Source organism: Stegodyphus dumicola, chromosome 2 (assembly GCF_044657685.1).
Source record: "Stegodyphus dumicola isolate Sdum_Otavi_A_Nest chromosome 2, ASM4465768v1".
Lineage (NCBI taxonomy): Eukaryota > Metazoa > Arthropoda > Arachnida > Araneae > Eresidae > Stegodyphus > Stegodyphus dumicola.
In genome coordinates, this window is record NC_140769.1 from 57,074,606 (window position 1) to 57,092,350 (window position 17,745).

The window sequence follows — 17,745 nt, forward strand, 5'->3', positions numbered from 1 at the left end:
AATTTCCAGAAAGCTTACAACACAATACGGAGAAGGAAGCTCCTAAACAAACTTCACAGTAATATTATTATGCAATTGGTTATGCAATTGGTGGGAAAATGTATAACTGGTACAAAAAGTTTTTATCCCAAAGAAGGGCAAAGAGCAGGTGGTACAAGTAGGAATCAAATTATAAACGAAGTAAATTAGGTCTACCTCAAGGAGCAGTTAGAGCAGCTGCACCCTCTTTAACATTTATACAAATGATTTGGTAAGCAAGTTAAAAAGCATTAAAGGTATTAATGTCTGTATGTTCGCAGACGATGTTGTTATTTGGACAGAAGCAGAAAACTCCAGAAAATACGAAGACTAAAGGAAAAAACTTGAAATTATAGTGAATAATGCACTTGAAGTCCTGCAGACCTGATCTAAAGAGAACAATATAATTATAAATAAAAACAAAACAGTTTACCAATTCTCTCTGAGACACGTGAATACAGACTTTGAATTAATAATAGACAACGCTACTTTTCAAAAAGCTTTAGCGCCACATATCTAGGTGTAGTGCTGGACAACAAATTAAACTTAACTAATCATGTGAATACTGTTATAGAAAAAGTAGAGAAAAAATTCTCAATTTTGAAAAGACTAGCCGGTACCAAATGAAACTCACGGACTACCCTAAATAAAACTTACAACACTTATATTAGACCTATTTTCAAATATGGAAGTGAAATGTTAATCTCTAATACACAAGAGAAGACTGATTCTTTGGAAAGAGCACAAAGTAAAGCTCTTCGAATTATCACAGGAGCAGTGAATACTACCCCGATTACAGCTAGGCAAAGCTATACTTCCAACCCACCAATTGCTACTGAAATCAAGAAATGGAAAGTTTTGTCTAAAACCCCGTAAAGAGGCTATGGCAAACTTCAGACTGCAAACAGGTCACGATTGCATGGCACATCGTCTTAATAAAATTGGTTTCCTTCCATCTAGTATATGCCAAATTAGCAATTCGGGCATCATGAATGCAGCCTCTTCTTATGTGCCCAGAACTATATAAAGAGTCTCAGAAACGTGGTGAGATAAAGTAAACTATATTGGAATGCCCAGAGCTTTTATGAATTCCTTGTACAGACTACATCTCTTATATTCCTTTCCTTGTTTAATTTTTTAACTTTTTCCTTTTGCTCCCGTGTTCATTTTTTCTGATTCTTACGTTGTAAATGTTTGTTCTTTATTATTATTTATCATTGTTCATATGTGATACTTGAGCTCTTTTACATATTTGGATTGTTACTCCTAATAAAGCCATATGTAACAACATAGATATCATTCAGTTATTCAATAATATTCAATTAACTTTTTGGGTCAATTATAAAGTAAGAACTGCTTTACGCATCGCGGACGGGTTGGTCATCAGGGGCTGGATGCCACACCAAAACTGTCCAAGCCGAAACCATGTAATTATCGCAGTTTTAAGCCTCGACCAGCTATAAAATTGTGTCGTTTGTTTCCAAGCTCATATTTTTATTATGTATATTGATTATCAATATTCCTGAATATTAAATAAATTCGGTTATTCGATTAAAAAAACGAGTATATCCTCCGCTAAATCAATGCAGTTTATATAGATCTTATGAATGAAGGAAATGTTTGCAAGCTCGGCCGATTGAATAAACTTCGAAAGAACATACGCATAACGAAGTTGAAACTGGTTATCGAACACGCATCACCACTGAAATTCGCATTCGGAGAAATTGATACTTTGTTATTGATGAACTTTAAAGCTTTTTCTAAGTTTCTCTTTGTTGCCTGCAAAATTATCTAAAAAATCCTTGATACATGGGAATTTTGGAAAACCTGGGTGGCCGTAAAGATAGTCATAAACCTGTAATGATATTTCCGTTTGAACTGCACCATGGTAAAGAAGCTTGAGTAATTCAACAAATAATTCATTTGACAGTGATCAAATATAATTCTCAGGTTCTCAGCATGTAATTAAAATTCAAATAAAGATTTTAACCTTTTTACATTTCAAGCCACTCTTACAAACTGAGGAACATTTTATATTGTAGTCAATCAGAAAGAGTTTTGAATTCGCGTCAGGCTTATTCAAAAAAAAAAAAAAAAAAAAAAAAAAAAAAACTAGATGATAAATTTTATAAGAAGGAGACTTTCATTAATATTGTGAATGGTTACAGCATCTCCTGTCTTTGCGGAATCTTGAGAAAAGCGATTAAATTTATTTGATTTTAAAAAAAGTGTTATATCGAGAAATAATCCAATAGTTTCTTTCGCAACGAAACGTTTCGGAGATTAAAAGTGATCTACATAATTATATGCTGCATGTTTTCTTTGCATATGACAGCACATTGAATACATTCCCACAGTCGTAAATATGCGGGCGTTTGAAATATATATTAATTGGAATTAGAAATTCATCTCTGTTTTGTAAATGTAAATTTTAGACAAGCTCCTGGAATAACAGGTTTTGTTATAAATGTACGTCATCAAGATTACATATGGTACAATGCGGAAACATAATATATTATACAATGTGGAATTTAAAATTTAGGAATAACCAAAAGGATTAGAAAATTAATGAAGCTCTAATTAAATAACCAATAAGATTAGCAACTTAATGAACTTAAATATACTAAAAGGATTAGCAACCTAATGAAGCTCTAACTAAATAACTAACTAAAATTTCAGTATTAAATTGCCCTTCTCAAATATCAGCCAATCTTGGTTTAGCACACTCACCCATTGCTCTTAATATTTGTCAAGACAAATGATTCTCTAATTCAGAGATTTTACTTGATGGGTATTGATGTCAGAGATATAAAATGAGATTTATGTTATATAATTTAATACTCATGCTTTTCATTTCTTTCAGCAGTATTCAACAAAACCTATTCGTTTATAATTAGAAAACTCTCAGTCTTATACATCTGCGTTTATTTCCGAGAGATATCTGCTTAAGTGAGAATGCGTTAAGGGACGTAATTGATCAAAGTACTCAATCCTTATAAGTTTCTACTATTTTTTAATATATATTCAAGGAGATAAATTTTATTTCCTCAAGCAGAAACCCAGAAATGCATAAAATGCTTCATATGAGATTTCAAATCTTTTTAGGCGAATCTACTTGTCTTTAAAGCTTAATTTCAGCATCATAACCAATGAAAAAGGACACCATACTTAGAAGCCACTGTTAGATTGTTCTTAACAAATACGGCAGCGACTAACTCAGATAACTAATAAACTAAATAAAAATATTCCCTCAAGTAAACTGATAAGCGATATTTAGGTCTATAAAATAAATAAAACATAAAAGTTTTAATTCTGAGGTTAAAATCTGATATGTGAAAGCAGACACTTTCATTACTTCTTACCAACACACGTTCCTCCAGGTACTAAAGCATAACCCGATGGACAAGAGCAAGTATAACTTCCTATTGTGTTCATGCAAGTTCCAGCTCCACAGATGTCAGACCATATAGAACACTCATCAGAATCTAAGGAAAAGAAATACCTTATTCATCAATTAACACCATTCATGGTTATTATCATTGCATACAAATTTCATGATATCCAAATAATAAGAAGAAATTCTTTTGAATTTTAACTTTTTAACATCAGAACAATGGAAAAATACAACGTAGGGCAGAATTAGCAAATATTGTTGGGCTACACTTAGGTTTTAATAAGTAAGCGGAAAGACGTCCCGTTTGTTCATCAATGATGAGTTAATTAATTTCAGTGATGAAGTTTATCTAAGTAGATACACGAATATAATCTAGGCAGGTTAACAAATAGTATCGGAACTATATTAAACTTCATTACTGAACTAAGAACTGACAAATTAATGTTTACAAATAACAGATTGCATCAGTTTTTAAAATTCGTTTTTTTTAATCGTCCGAATAGAAAATAATTCATATTAGTATACAGAAAATGATATAGAAGTTTACCGACTACTAAATGACTTATCACCACGTAGACTAATTCGCTATAAGCATCTTTCATAGCAAGATTCTTTTTACGCTGTTGAAATACAATTTAATTATTTTTCTCTTAATCAGATGTGCTCCCGTTTGACTACTACAGCTTATTATTTAAATGAAATGGTTAGAAACTGTCGAATGCTTACCAACGCAATTTCTGTGGGTATCATCTAATGTATAGCCATCGGGACACATGCACATGAAACTTCCAAATGTATTCGAGCATCTTCCGCCTTTGCAGATACCATTAAGCTCTTGGCATTCATCAATGTCTGAAAAATGAAAGAGCACAAAAAAAAGTTTGACAAGGAAATTCATATGTTGCAAATGGTATTTAAAAGTTTGCTACAAAATTAGAAAAAGCCAGAATTTTAAGCTGGTATGAACTATTTGAGATTTAATAAGCTTTTTTAAAAATAGCGGCTGTTTAAAAATAGAGGCGATAGGTAAGCATTAAACGTATTTGATCTGATCGTAAAAATCAAAACACAATATAGTTTTTATGCAGAATCTAGGCCCACCAGCGGCCGAGCGGTAAAGACGCTGAACACTGGTAGTTCGGTCCGAGGTTCGAATCCCGCGAACGGGCAGGCTGCATGGGCGTTTTCGTGGTTTTCCCCATGTGTAACGTGTATACGAGCCAGTTTCCCTTAGAAAGTCCTCCACGAAAGGCATCCCTCCCCTTAGGCAGATAGCCCTAGTGTGCTTTGCCATAATTAAATACACCACCTTATGCAGAATCTAAGCAAATTTATTTATTAATTCTATAAAATGAGTTTTCAATCATATTTTAGCAGTTCTGAGGCATTGTTTTAAAGTTATGTTTCATATTTTAATTTAAAAAAACTAATGTAGTACTTATTCTAGATTATTTAAATTTTAATACAGTAGAATCTCGCAAACTCCCAGACATTTGTAGCACAATATTGGACACGGAAAAGTACAGAATACAATTAAATTAATGTTGATATTTTTTTTATTTCAAGTCCTAGCACAATAGGAGACAATAAAATTTTTGGTCCTTTCTCTTGTAAACTGGCCCTGAAATGTGTGTTCCCTGTTCCCCTTTCTGCCTGAACCACAAATAAATATACTTTTTCTTTGCTTTAAACTATTCGTACATGTTCTTTTCACACAACAAGACTCGATTTCGGACCTTTTTCCACCGTACCAAAATAGTCTGTCCAACATCTAAATCCATGGTAATTTTTTTTACACTTTCTCCTTTGTCCAGTCGCTTTAAGGCATCTAGTTTCATTTCCATTGTCACGTTAGTTTGTTTTCTTTTCTTTTCAAACGGCATTTTCTCTTCACATAATATCAAAAGTTCTCAAAAGTATGTTAACACGTTTACGCCTGGATGTGAACTAAGCAGCGATACTGACAATGAACTGGTGTGAGTTTAGTTTACAATGTATCTTGAAATTTGTTAGGCAGTTCCAATAACTAATGGCACAATGCGAAAAGGTAAAAATTGCGGAAAAGAACACTCAAACCTTTGAACAGAACAGGAAAAGACATACGCATAAATAATAACTATATGTACCGTATGTAATATTTGCTCTGTTTGGAATAGACATATCATAAAAAAATTCCAAAAACTTGTCGAGTTATACGGAATACCTAGCTATCGGGACTCTACTGTATAATGTATTCCAAATTTAAGTAAAATTTCAAATAGATCTTATTACTCTATAAAAAAGTATGTCGGTTTCGCACAAATTAATAGGACCAGCAAGCAATTATTCTGTAACCAAAATACATATCATATAATTATAACATACAACTAATGGAGAAATGTTTAAAAAATATCATTATAAAAATACATGAATCAAATATAATATTATCATACATATATTAATATAAATTATTTGGTAGTTGAATTTGCATTTGCTTTAAATCGCTCAGCTTGTCAAGAGATAAAAGCTTAAATTTAAAAAATAAATTAAAAAAAATTATGATACATGGAACGTCAGTATTTCTCAGCACTGAAAAATTCCCATGTTCCTTGCATGTTAAATGAAAGATCTAATGCCATACATGAAATGCCATTATTTCTGAGAAAGAACAGGTTAAACCGCGTGGATTATTATAAATTTGCATCTAATTAGTATCATAAGAGAAAAGTGTGTACAAAATCAAGCTTGAACTATAATTAATAGTTTAAAAAATAAATTTTCCTACGTTTCTAAGGTACAGATTCAGTAAACCTGGTTACAAATATAACTGTCTTTTTATATTTCCTTTTTAGAAGTGTAATAAACCTTTGCGTGTACTATATATACAATTTTGCTTTTTTAGACATAATCTGGTTTCACGCCGTTACTAAGGTTACTTACTTGTTTAGCCTAGTCACAGAGTTAATTTAATTAATTAGTCACAGAGTTAATTAATGTATTCTTTCCAGTTTTTGCATCATGTTACATAACCTTACGTGAGGTTACCGCCACATTAAACAATTATACAGACAGGTGAATTTCTGATTCTGAGAGCTGTTATTTATTTTACGGCAGAAGACAGATAATTATGTAGATTGGTAAATAACCAATTTTGACGGCTATCGCCATTTTTTGTGGACCATCTCATTCATCAGGTCGGATACAGTCTTATCCACTCGGTCACACATTACACTGCATATCAGCGTAACAAATCCAGAGATTTAGGTACACACTTCTTAACACCATTTATTTTATTTTACTTTTAATAGTTTGTTTCTTTAATGTAGTTTACATCAACAGATAATTTTTATAAACATTTACAGCAACCTTCAAGTTAAAAACACGATTACAAAATCATTCTTGTGTAGAAACGAGTTTATACAGGTTTCGTCTCTTTAAATAAATAGATAAATTTTGACATTTTTTTTCTTTTTTTCTACAGATAAATTTTGCTTTAGCATACTCTTCGCTTCAAAAGAGTCGCCAAAGCCAGTACGATCATCTACTAGATATAATTCGGTATTACAGAAATATAATTTAATAAAAGATTATTTGATATAGCATTGAAACAAGTGCTAAATTTATCACATTAAAGCTGAAGCTTTTTAAAACACTTAACTATTCCTTAATTAAAAGTATAACTCTTACCTCCTATTTTAACGGTGATTTTATTAGGGCTATATCCTCTTCCTCCAGGACACAGATTTTGATATTCCGCTGTAAAATAATATATTTTAAAACTATATCACGTATAAACAAATTCGTGTATAATTTCTGTAATTTATCATGTATCATTTATCATGTAAGTATCATTGAAAGTCAAAAATAAATTAGCAGCGATTGCTTCAATACATCGTTTGCATCTCGAAGTAAAAATTAATAAATTATTTGTTTGAGTTAACACCATCAGGCTTATTATTAAGTGTACTTTGATAGTTATTTAACATTATAATAAGATGCTCAGAAACAAATACTACTTTGAATTTACTGAAATTTCAGATGCAAATGGAAAAGCTAACATTCCTGTTAGCAAAGTTAAAGAAAAGTGAAAAAATTCTCACTTGAATTAAAAACTGGACAAACTTCACAAGTGGGACCCCATCCTTTACCAACAGAGCAACAACAAGTAGCTTTCGTAAGCCTTTCTCCAATTTCTGTGCTGCAGATCCCGCGACCATGGAAAACACGGGTTACATCGAGAAAACATTGTCCTTCCCTGATATCTTATAAATAATAAAAATAATAATAAACAAAAGTATATTTATTTACATATGTAACTTAAAATACATGCAAAATGGAGAATAATTAATTCTACAGCACTTACCCACACAATCTGCGACAGTTGGAGATAGTGTATAATTTGGGGGACACTCGCAAGTGAAGGACCCAGGAGTGTTAACACATGTTCCATACTGACAAATCTGAGGATTTTCGCATTCATTGGTATCTATAGCAGAAAATAACTTTAGTGTGAAACAATCTCATAATTCCAGAATATAATCATTTAATTAACATTCCATGAAACCAACCTGTACAGTTCCCTCCGGTAGAGTCTAGTTCAAAACCAGGATCACAGATGCATCGAAACATTCCGAAAATGTTTTCGCATCTTCCAAAAGCACAATAGTTCTGAAACATGGCGCATTCATCGACGTCTGAAAAAAATAACAAGTTTCAGAAATCAAAATGATACTGAAAGATTTTTTAAAGTTTTAGGTTTTTAATTTTTTTTCTTAGCTAAACTAGCGTTTCTCAAACTATAGTCCTAGAAGTCTGCCCTTGTGGGCCTCTTACATTTCCAAAAAAGACCAAAAATAAAATTCAAATTAGCTGCGTATAACCCATTACAGCTGAAAATCTCAGAATTTGTTTGGAAACTACACATAGCAATCATCTATAATTTTTCTCCCAAGACTGACATTTTATGAAATTTATTACAGGTTACCTTATGGACTTTCCTCTATATTTAGCAACAAAAGATATATTTAAAGCACTATGATTGTAGTGCTTCTTATCTGCTTAATCCAAACATAGTATAGCTATGAGAGAATTGGCAGGTTCATCTATATAATTAATATGGGTGTTTACATTTATTTAATTTTTAGTTAAAAAGGTAAAGATTATCCATTTCCACGTATTTCTTGTTTCCTTCTTGAGTAAGTGGAATCTAAAGAATAAGAATACAGGGACTATCAGTTGTTTTTAAGATTCACAATATTGAAGAAAATTCAAGAATTCTAGTTTCAAAATAATGAAATCATGCGTTACTAAAGGAAAAGTGCTGAGGAAATGCATCATTAAAAAGTACAAACCGATAGTGAAGTTTGTAAAGACATTAGATTAGTTTGATGCTGGAGACGTGAAAATGAGCAATGCACTTGCAGCACTCGAATATGGACCTTTCGAATACGCGCAATGAAGGTGGTGCACATGTGAAGTGCAGTGACGCGTAGTGAAGGTGGCTGCACGAGTGTGTTACCGTTACACTCCGAAGGCATGCAGAAGAAAGGGAGAAAATACCTTATATGATCTCTTTTTTTAAAGGGCAACTGCGGTTAGGGGACTCATTCGCCAAATCCTGGTGGTGAAGAATTATCATTCACCACCTTTTAGTTCGGGTGCCACTGTAAAGTCATTAGGTTATTTTGAAGCAGGAAACATAAAAAATATGCGGTGCCCTCGCCGGGACTCGAACACTGGACCTTCGAGTACGCGTCAAGTATGCTTCTAATTACACGAAGGGATGTGGAAAGAAGGTAGAAAATACCTTATATGCTGCCCCTTTTAAAGCGCAACTGGGGTTAAGGGACCTAGTCGCCCAAGTCTGGTGTTAACGAATTATCATCCGACGCCTTTTTAGTTTGGGCGCCACTTGTAGTTATTAAGTTATTTTGAAGCAGAAAACGTGAAACATGTGCTGTCCCTCGCAGCAACTCGAACCCTGGACCTCTCGAATATGCGTCGAGTATGCTTACAATTACATCACGAGAGCATGCGGAAAGAAGTGAGAAAATACCTTATAAACTAATTACTATACTAGTTCAAACACTTCTAACTAGTGATAGTAAAACGGATATACTGCCGGGTGGCACTGTCTCTACAAGCGCGCTACTTAGTATTTATTACAGACAACAAACAGCAAGAGTTTGAACATTGCAGACAACATAATAAATATATTATTCCCAGATTTTAATTGTCGCTTAGCTCATATTTTCCTGCTTAGAAAATGCTTCTTGTGAGATAAATTTGCATCTTCTAAAGAGATTTGAATTGAAATCAAAGGAAGGTTATCGAAAGCTGATTGTTAAACTAAAGCCTTATAAAGTGACCAAGAAAGTTTTAAATGTTACGGGATAAATAACTGATGCAGTTATGATACAAATATAATTATCCTGGATTTCAAATAAACAATTACTATAATTTAAAATGTAAGAATATAAAACGATAACATGCACTTTGAGTTACAACAGACAAGCACAGAGGCTTAGTAATTAATATACAAAAAATAATATAATTGTATAATTTAATTGCAGGGGAAAATAAAGAAGAAAAGATTTCACGAAAACATTTCTTTGCGTATATCGCCCAGTTGCACTTACTAGAAGTACATAAAATAGAATTCAAAAGTTCAAAGCCTGGGTTCACAGGTCTTAAGTTATTAAGATTCATAATGCTGAAACATATCTAGGTTAATTACAAGTTCCTTTTGCAACAATAATGTTTGCTAGAATTTGTAGAGATCTTCAAAATGCATATGAAGACCATCCTTTGCGATGCACTTTAGTTCAACTAATGCGGCCTTTTTTAATCTTTTCTAGCTGGAACTGACGACCTTTCAGTAGACATGCCATCTCAAAAACATATAAAAAATCTCACTATGGGAATTTTAGTGAAAATGTGGTGTGCAAGAAGACAATAGATTCAATCCTAGCCAGAAGTTCGGAAAGTACAACGAATTTGTAAAGGGACTAGACGTCATGACTAGACTATGACGTTGATTTTTACGTTTTAAGAAGACTACTGATCTCTCTTTCCTTAGCTCACGTCCTTAGCACACATAAATATTCGTCCAGAATTGAAGGTAAAACAAAGTCAGACGCGAATCAGTTAAATATACGTAAATCTTAACTACAATTCTTGCTACTTAGAGCAAGGAATCCAATTTACTTGTGGTTATCATATGTAGTTTCCGCGCTAGAATGGTTAATGGAAAAATTAATGGAAAGAATGGTTAATGGAGTGCTATGAGTTTCTCGTCGGGATGACATGTGCCCGTTTGGGTGCTAGGCGAAAACTTTCTTTGGTTCATTTGGAGTTTTAATCAACATGTCTAAAGTATCTTCTAAGGTTGTTATTTAAATTAACCAGTTTTTATGATTTCGGTCTTTACTATAACTTCTCCTTTCCATATTCTTCACCAAAATCTAAATGAGGTAGCCAGTATTTAAGGTGAGGTTTTCCAGGCTTCTCCTGCACGCTACGCATCAATTTTCTGCCAGCTGTGATAGTTGTAATTATTAGACTTTGCGATCTGTCGCTGCAGATAATTTGGTTTTGACGTTCCCGTATAGTTACTGAGCCAGCTTCTAATAAATATTTAATTGTGTAGCCTTTTGTAATATTTTTAGTGTGAATTAAAGTATTATTGAATGTAATATCAAATGAATTACTTATTTAGCAGACCGCGTTGTGGATGCAATAACCTATAGATACATTCAAATGTGTAAATAAAAATGTGTGATCTGTGAAAAGAAATATGAGATCAAAGTGAAATTACCCCAAAGGATGATAATTCAAGTATCACAAAATTAATTTTTATTTTTCTAACATCACCATTTCTGAATAAGCATTAAAGCTAAAATGAGAAAATATTAGCCAGACAGACGAACGTTGGTCTTACATGTAACACGTGTAATGCACATTACTGAAATAACGCTAAACTCAAAGTTAAAGTCAATCTTCTTCCATCTGTACAAATCAAAGTTCTGGGGAAACGATGGAAATTTAATGGCAGTAAATAAGCATACTTGGTGAACAATAGTTTTTTCTATTTTTTTTTATATCGGGAAAGAGGAGACACGAAGACTTCTCAAAAAGATAAATTGGTTGAACAAAAATTATTAGCCGCAACCAAATATTTATAGGTTCCTATGGACATTTGGCCAAACGTAAACAGAACTTAAACAGAACTTTAATTAACTTAAACGTAACTCACTCGCTGCTCAACAAAAGACATATTTCAAATATGACTAACTTGGCCAATTAACATGATTGTACAAAATGCTGTCTCAGAATAAGATGAATTTAGACTAACAACGGTGCTACTTCTTTTGCATCCATTTGTCAAGCTTCTGGTTCTTCGTCTCAAATTAGGAGTCTTGTAAAAACTATTAGAGATTGCAGAATATTTTATAAATTTTATTTCTTGTGAGGAGCCATAAAACTAAAAGTTTACTTCATGAAAGGTGAATATTGTACTCTTTCTGGCGTTTGTATATTTTAAAATTTCTCAAGATTATGTTCTAATAATTTAGAAACGTTTTAACTTAATTTATTTTGAAAAGGTATTTCTTCGTTTTTAATGAATCCTGAAGTCTTTTTAATAACATGAAGCATATTGTTATTATTCAAACAACTTTAAGTCCACCTTTTTAATATTCATTAGACAAAATTATAATTACTTATGACAAAAATCAGTTTGTAGTAACAGTTTAATAAAATAAAAACTCACTGTGTTGAATTATGCCGAAATTAAATAAAATACATACCGTTAAAATTTTATTTACTTACGATTTATTTTCATTTATTTTATTCACATAATATTTTAAAATTTATTATTAGGTATTCAAGATATTCTCTTAGTAATTTGCATCAACTAATTCCTTTCCAAATATAAATTTTCCATGAAAATGTTGTCTAATTATTTATGCTGTATTTATTTTTTATTGCAGTTTTTTTTATAATTGATTTAACTTACCCACGCATGTTGTTGCACTGTTGTCTGGGCCAAAACCCAAATCACACTCGCATTTGTACCCTCCAGGGTAATTCAGACATTGGCCGTTTTCACATAGAGTTGGGTTCAAACTGCATTCATCCATATCTGAAACGAGCATAAAAATGAGACAGAGTACACAGTGGAAAAACCTAAACAGTAAAATATACATTAAACAGAATTAGATCATAAATGTTACGATTTTAATATTAACACATTATTTGGACTGGTCAAAAATATGGAAAACCTTTATAAAAAATGTGCGCAAAATTCCAAACGTTTTCTGCTTGAAAATGTAGGCAATAAGAAATCTCTAAAATCAACAGATAGCCATAGTTGCTTCTGGAGGTAATTTCATACAGTTGCGAGCTTCCAGACTCCGAAGAGTATAAATTTTGGAGCCATAAAGAGAGCACTTTTGTGACCAAAGAATCAAATTTATTTGGTTCATCACTAAGTGCTGCACTGTGATTATGATCTCTCCTGGTCCTCAGAAAAACATCATCCGATAAACATCAATACGGTAGAAAATATTTGTTCAATGACACAGAAAGAAGCATATCGTAGAGGATTTTCCACAAATAAGCAGGCAACAAATGCACACACAACTGAATAGCAGGCTTTCAAACACAGTCAGAATGAAACCAATGGGAAAGTAACTCCAAAACCAAAGCAATCGTCAGAGATAATAGTAGCATAACATCATATAATGCAGACTGTCAATCGCGGATTGCTTACTAGTCTGATGGGTCAAGCTTTATACTGTTTTCGACCTGTAAAGACGTTAATGTCTGAAGAATTCGGATTACCTGAGGAGGTTCAGTCTTGACGTGAGCACCTATATCATAGTATTCTGCTCGCTTCATTGTTAACTTGCAAAATCATATCGCTACCAAGATCTATGCTAAGATTTTGATAGACTAAGACTACTTTATTCTGCAAATATTATTTTTAGTAGGAAATGCCTCTAGTAAAGGAATTGGTACAATTAATGTATTTTATATCATTATACTATGTCATTCTGAGTATACAGATGACAGTTTTGCCATCTTTCATGACCTCCTGAAACTCCAGACCAGAATATACATAATTATGCGATAATTATAGAAAGTTCACTATTCGCCTCTGACATCTTTAAAAGAACTTGTATGGTATATTTTAATTTTATAACAGTTATTTTAATTTATTGCATCTTTCCTATCTCATCTAGTTTCAACTTACAATTCCCTACCAGAAAGAGTTTTTAGAATCGCCTTGAATGCAAATGAGAAGTAGAATAGTATTTAAGTCAAGTTCCACCGGTGTTGCCAGAGAGAATTAGGATTCCTGAACAACGCGCGTTTACCTTTGCACAACACTCTCTAAGTTTTTATTACGCTCGGCCGTATTACTTGCCTTTTGATAGCTTCGCTGACTAATTTAATATTATGAGCCAACTAGTTAAGAATTGTGCTAGCTTCGGCTAAATCCCTTTAGATACTCATTAGTTAGTTATTATTTCTTACACTTTAAGCCCAAGTGGAGGCTTTACTGTACGCCCTGAGAAAGGAACCGACTGTTAATTTTTTGTTTATTTGGAGTGAATAAAAGGTAATTAACCCTTGAGTTTACATTTCTGTTTTTGGAATTTCTTCTCAGCAATTATTCGCTTAGTAGTTCACTAGGTTTCTCAACACTTACAGAACATAAAAGTGAGGAACTCTATAAACTTAAGCAAGGCCATACAAAAGTTTTGCAAGAAAACCGGAATAACATTTCATTATCTACCCTTCAAGACTTACATTTTCTCATTACCAGTTAAACGTGTTCAAACAACAGAAAACACACGTTTTGAATAAAAGAATTCAAAACAAGTTTTGAATGAAAATGTTAATCTATTTTAACGAATGAATTAATTATTTGGCCAAATGTGTCCATATATTTTTCTAACTTTTCATCTTTTCATTTTGTTTTGAAGGTTAAGAGAATTCAGGGAAAATTAAGCTATGAACATTGCTTGTTTGATAAAATAATGCGCATTTGATAAAATGATAGTGTACATTAATTACTACTATGCTTTTAATATCTTATACTATCTACTGGCATAAATGTTTTTTTCTTGTAAGAATGATTTACGAAAGAACATTCAAAGTCCGAAATGTAGCTAGTTTATTTCTCAGTTTGTTTTGGCAAAAACATCTTCTGTAATATGTCACCTTTCAGATCCGAAAGTACAAGACAACTCAAATCTTCATAATCACTTTCCGCATAAGCTTTGAATAAAGTAACAACTAGTTTGTCTTTAAAATCGGATTAGTGCTCTATTGAAAATCAGATTAGTACAGAAAGAAAAGGGGATCTCGATTTTCTTGATGAATATGAGCTTTGTTCTCACAGGATGGCTTAATAAATGTCTGTTTAGGAAGCATCTGAAATAAAATGCATGCTAGAAATAAATATAATATTCTGGCAGACGCAAAAACGTATCGTTAGCTTTTTATCCAGTTATGATCCAATTTCATATAAGAGACTAAATCTGCAGCAATATGAAAATTTAATAACATTACAGCTTGGCTCAATGAAATTTCTTAAGAATTTTGTCTCACTTCATTATGACGGCATATAAAATTTTAAAGTTTTCGCGCAACTTTTCACTAACAAATTCTAAAACTTGGTCATTACAAAAAACTGGAAATATCTTTTAGTGGTTATAGTGGTTAAGCATTATTAGTGCATATTAAATACACTGGTTTGCAAATTAAATAATTTTTTTTCATGCTTCAGAGAAGCTTAATTTTTATTATTGAACTAAAAGACAGAAATACCTCGACAAGTGAATCCATCTCCTGAATATCCTTCATCGCATGAACACATAAAAGATCCAATGGTGTTGATGCACGCAGCATCAGGATGGCAACCGCCATTGTCCCTCAAGCATTCATTGACATCTAAGAAGAAGTTGATAAGATTAGGATTTTATTAGTCTATTTAGAAAAGATTAACAACAATAGTTGGGCATCATTGCTTACCTCTGCAAACAAAGCCATCTCCTTTGAATCCTTCCAGACAATTGCACTGATAAGATCCAAGCGTATTGATGCAATCAGCATGTTCATCACAGTCGCTTAGTCCTGTTTCACATTCATTATCATCTAGAAAATAATTCAGAAGGTAAGCAAAGGACAAAAGAGTGAAACTGAACTATTCTATATGTAACTTAATTTTTATGTTTGACTACCTATTATACTTACTGCATGGACAAGCAAATATAATATAAGTAGAGGGATAAATTCTGAATACACAATCCCCATCCTGCTAAAACACAAACAATCTTCGCTACGAATGAAATTCATTGCCACAACCCGACATGAAAACTTACAATATAAAAAATAAAATAAAAAAAAATTCAGACTAAGTAGCAGAAGATGTTAAACATATTTTAGTTAACTGCCTTCCAAGCTGCATTTCAGTCATAACGGAAGGGATGGAATGAGTGCATAAATGAGGTAAGGGCAGTATTTTGAAGGGGGGTGTAGGCTAGAGTGAATTCAAATAAGTTTTTAAAATTTGGTCTAGTTTGTTCGGTTTCTGTGTAATCAGCGCAGTGCAACTCGATATCATCTAAACATTTATGGTCGGAACTTCCATAAGCGAAGATTCAAATGAGCAAGACTTTTTCCCTTTATTAGACAATATCTGCTAAATGGGACTGTTTTGAGGTATCTAAGGATTCAGGATTAATGAGTTAACGGGGATTGCCCACTAAAAATAATGTCCATTAACGGAAGCTTCATAGAACTACAGAAAGGGCTAATGTCCCTGAAGTTGTGTCATTATATAGTTTCGTATCGTAAGTTTCCTTGGGAGCTATTATTTATAGCCTGTACAAAAAAATAAGCATAGCCCTAACTATACTTCCCAAGAATTGCACAATTACAAGTAAGTAGTAACTGTAAGAAACTAAATAAATGAATAAGTAAAATTAGGGATAAACATAAAACTTTCGAAGTGCTTTTCTTATCCATATATTCTAAAATGCATGCTAGAAATAAATATAATATTATGGCACACGCAAAACCATATCGTTAGCTTTTTATCCAGTTATGATCCAATTTCATATAAAAGACTAAATCTGCAGCAATATGAAAATTTAATAACATTACAGCTTGGCTCAATGAAATTCTTAAGAATTTTGTCTCACTTCATTATGACGGCATATAAAATTTTAAAGTTTTCATAGTGTATATCTTGTATACATATGATGTTGAAGGATATGTTTTATCTTTGTCTATTCATTGAGACACGCTGAATTTTACATTATATTGCTCATGAGAAAGCGTCCAGCTGGTAATAATTAGTATCCTTCCAAAACAGGAATATTAAAGAATTTCAAAGATTAGCACAAATAAAAATTTTCTTTATTGATAGAAAAGTTTTCATAGCACCGATTAAGAACAAACATTAATTTAAATATAGAAACATAATAATTATTATAAGAATGCATATTTTATAATTATCTCATTTTTAAAGATATTCTTTCGCTCTTTTCCTTGCAGCCTTTTACCCGTTTCGTATAATTTTTATTAATATTACTTTTTATAATGTTATTGTACAGATAAAAACATTCACCTTAGGTACAGTGTCTCACAAATAATCTAGGACAGTCTTATTTCCCAAAAATTATGTAAAGAATTTTAAATGTGTAATGTTAAAATTACAAAATAGAGTAAGCGTGTATCTAGAACTTTCTGGTTACTAAATAAAGTTTTCTCAAAATAAAATATCGAGCTTAAGATTTCTTTTTAGAGCAAGAAAATCAATCTCGGACTCTATTGAAATTGCAGACAAAATCATCTTAAACAGTTTATAGAGTTTGATGTTCTGTGGGAGCATAAGCTAGATCCAGACTATTAGCAGACATACAGCGAACTATTCCTGTGTCTGAAATTAACTACAAAGTCTTGCAAAGGTTTTAAAATAACTTTTTTTTATTTAAACACACACTTTGAAAATCATTGCACGTTTCGTGCTAAAAGGATCGACCACCACCTGTGGCGATGAAACTAAAATAACATCAAATTTAAATTAAAATGTAGGCTAGTAGTCAAAGACTACACACTTAAATCGAAGTTGGCTCAAAACTCTAACAGGAATAACAATTTAAATGTTGATAGAAAATAACGCAAAGCCGAATAATTACAACCTTCACAGGGACGACAAACTAAAGTAACTTGGCCTCCAGAGCCAGAAACACGCTCTGTCTTCCAATCCGAAGACCTGAGCTTAAATACTCTCTAATTCATTTACATTTGTGGTGAGGAAACGGAAAGGAAAAGTTATG

The 17,745-nt window shown here is 32.4% G+C and overlaps 1 protein-coding gene across 2 annotated transcripts in view; it reads right to left on the reverse strand.

The window, feature by feature from the left end:
- Positions 1 to 17,745, reverse strand: part of LOC118189594 (fibrillin-1-like) — a 791,047-nt gene that overhangs the window by 92,151 nt on the left and 681,151 nt on the right. For both annotated transcript variants that reach the window (XM_085810675.1, XM_085810674.1), the window contains exons 32-40: positions 15,434 to 15,556; positions 15,230 to 15,352; positions 12,408 to 12,533; positions 7,960 to 8,085; positions 7,755 to 7,877; positions 7,492 to 7,653; positions 7,079 to 7,147; positions 4,139 to 4,264; positions 3,381 to 3,503 (exon numbers count right to left, since the gene is read on the reverse strand). In XM_085810675.1, coding sequence (XP_085666801.1) covers positions 3,381 to 3,503; positions 4,139 to 4,264; positions 7,079 to 7,147; positions 7,492 to 7,653; positions 7,755 to 7,877; positions 7,960 to 8,085; positions 12,408 to 12,533; positions 15,230 to 15,352; positions 15,434 to 15,556 — 1,101 coding nt within the window. The remainder of the gene's footprint in view (positions 1 to 3,380; positions 3,504 to 4,138; positions 4,265 to 7,078; positions 7,148 to 7,491; positions 7,654 to 7,754; positions 7,878 to 7,959; positions 8,086 to 12,407; positions 12,534 to 15,229; positions 15,353 to 15,433; positions 15,557 to 17,745) is intronic.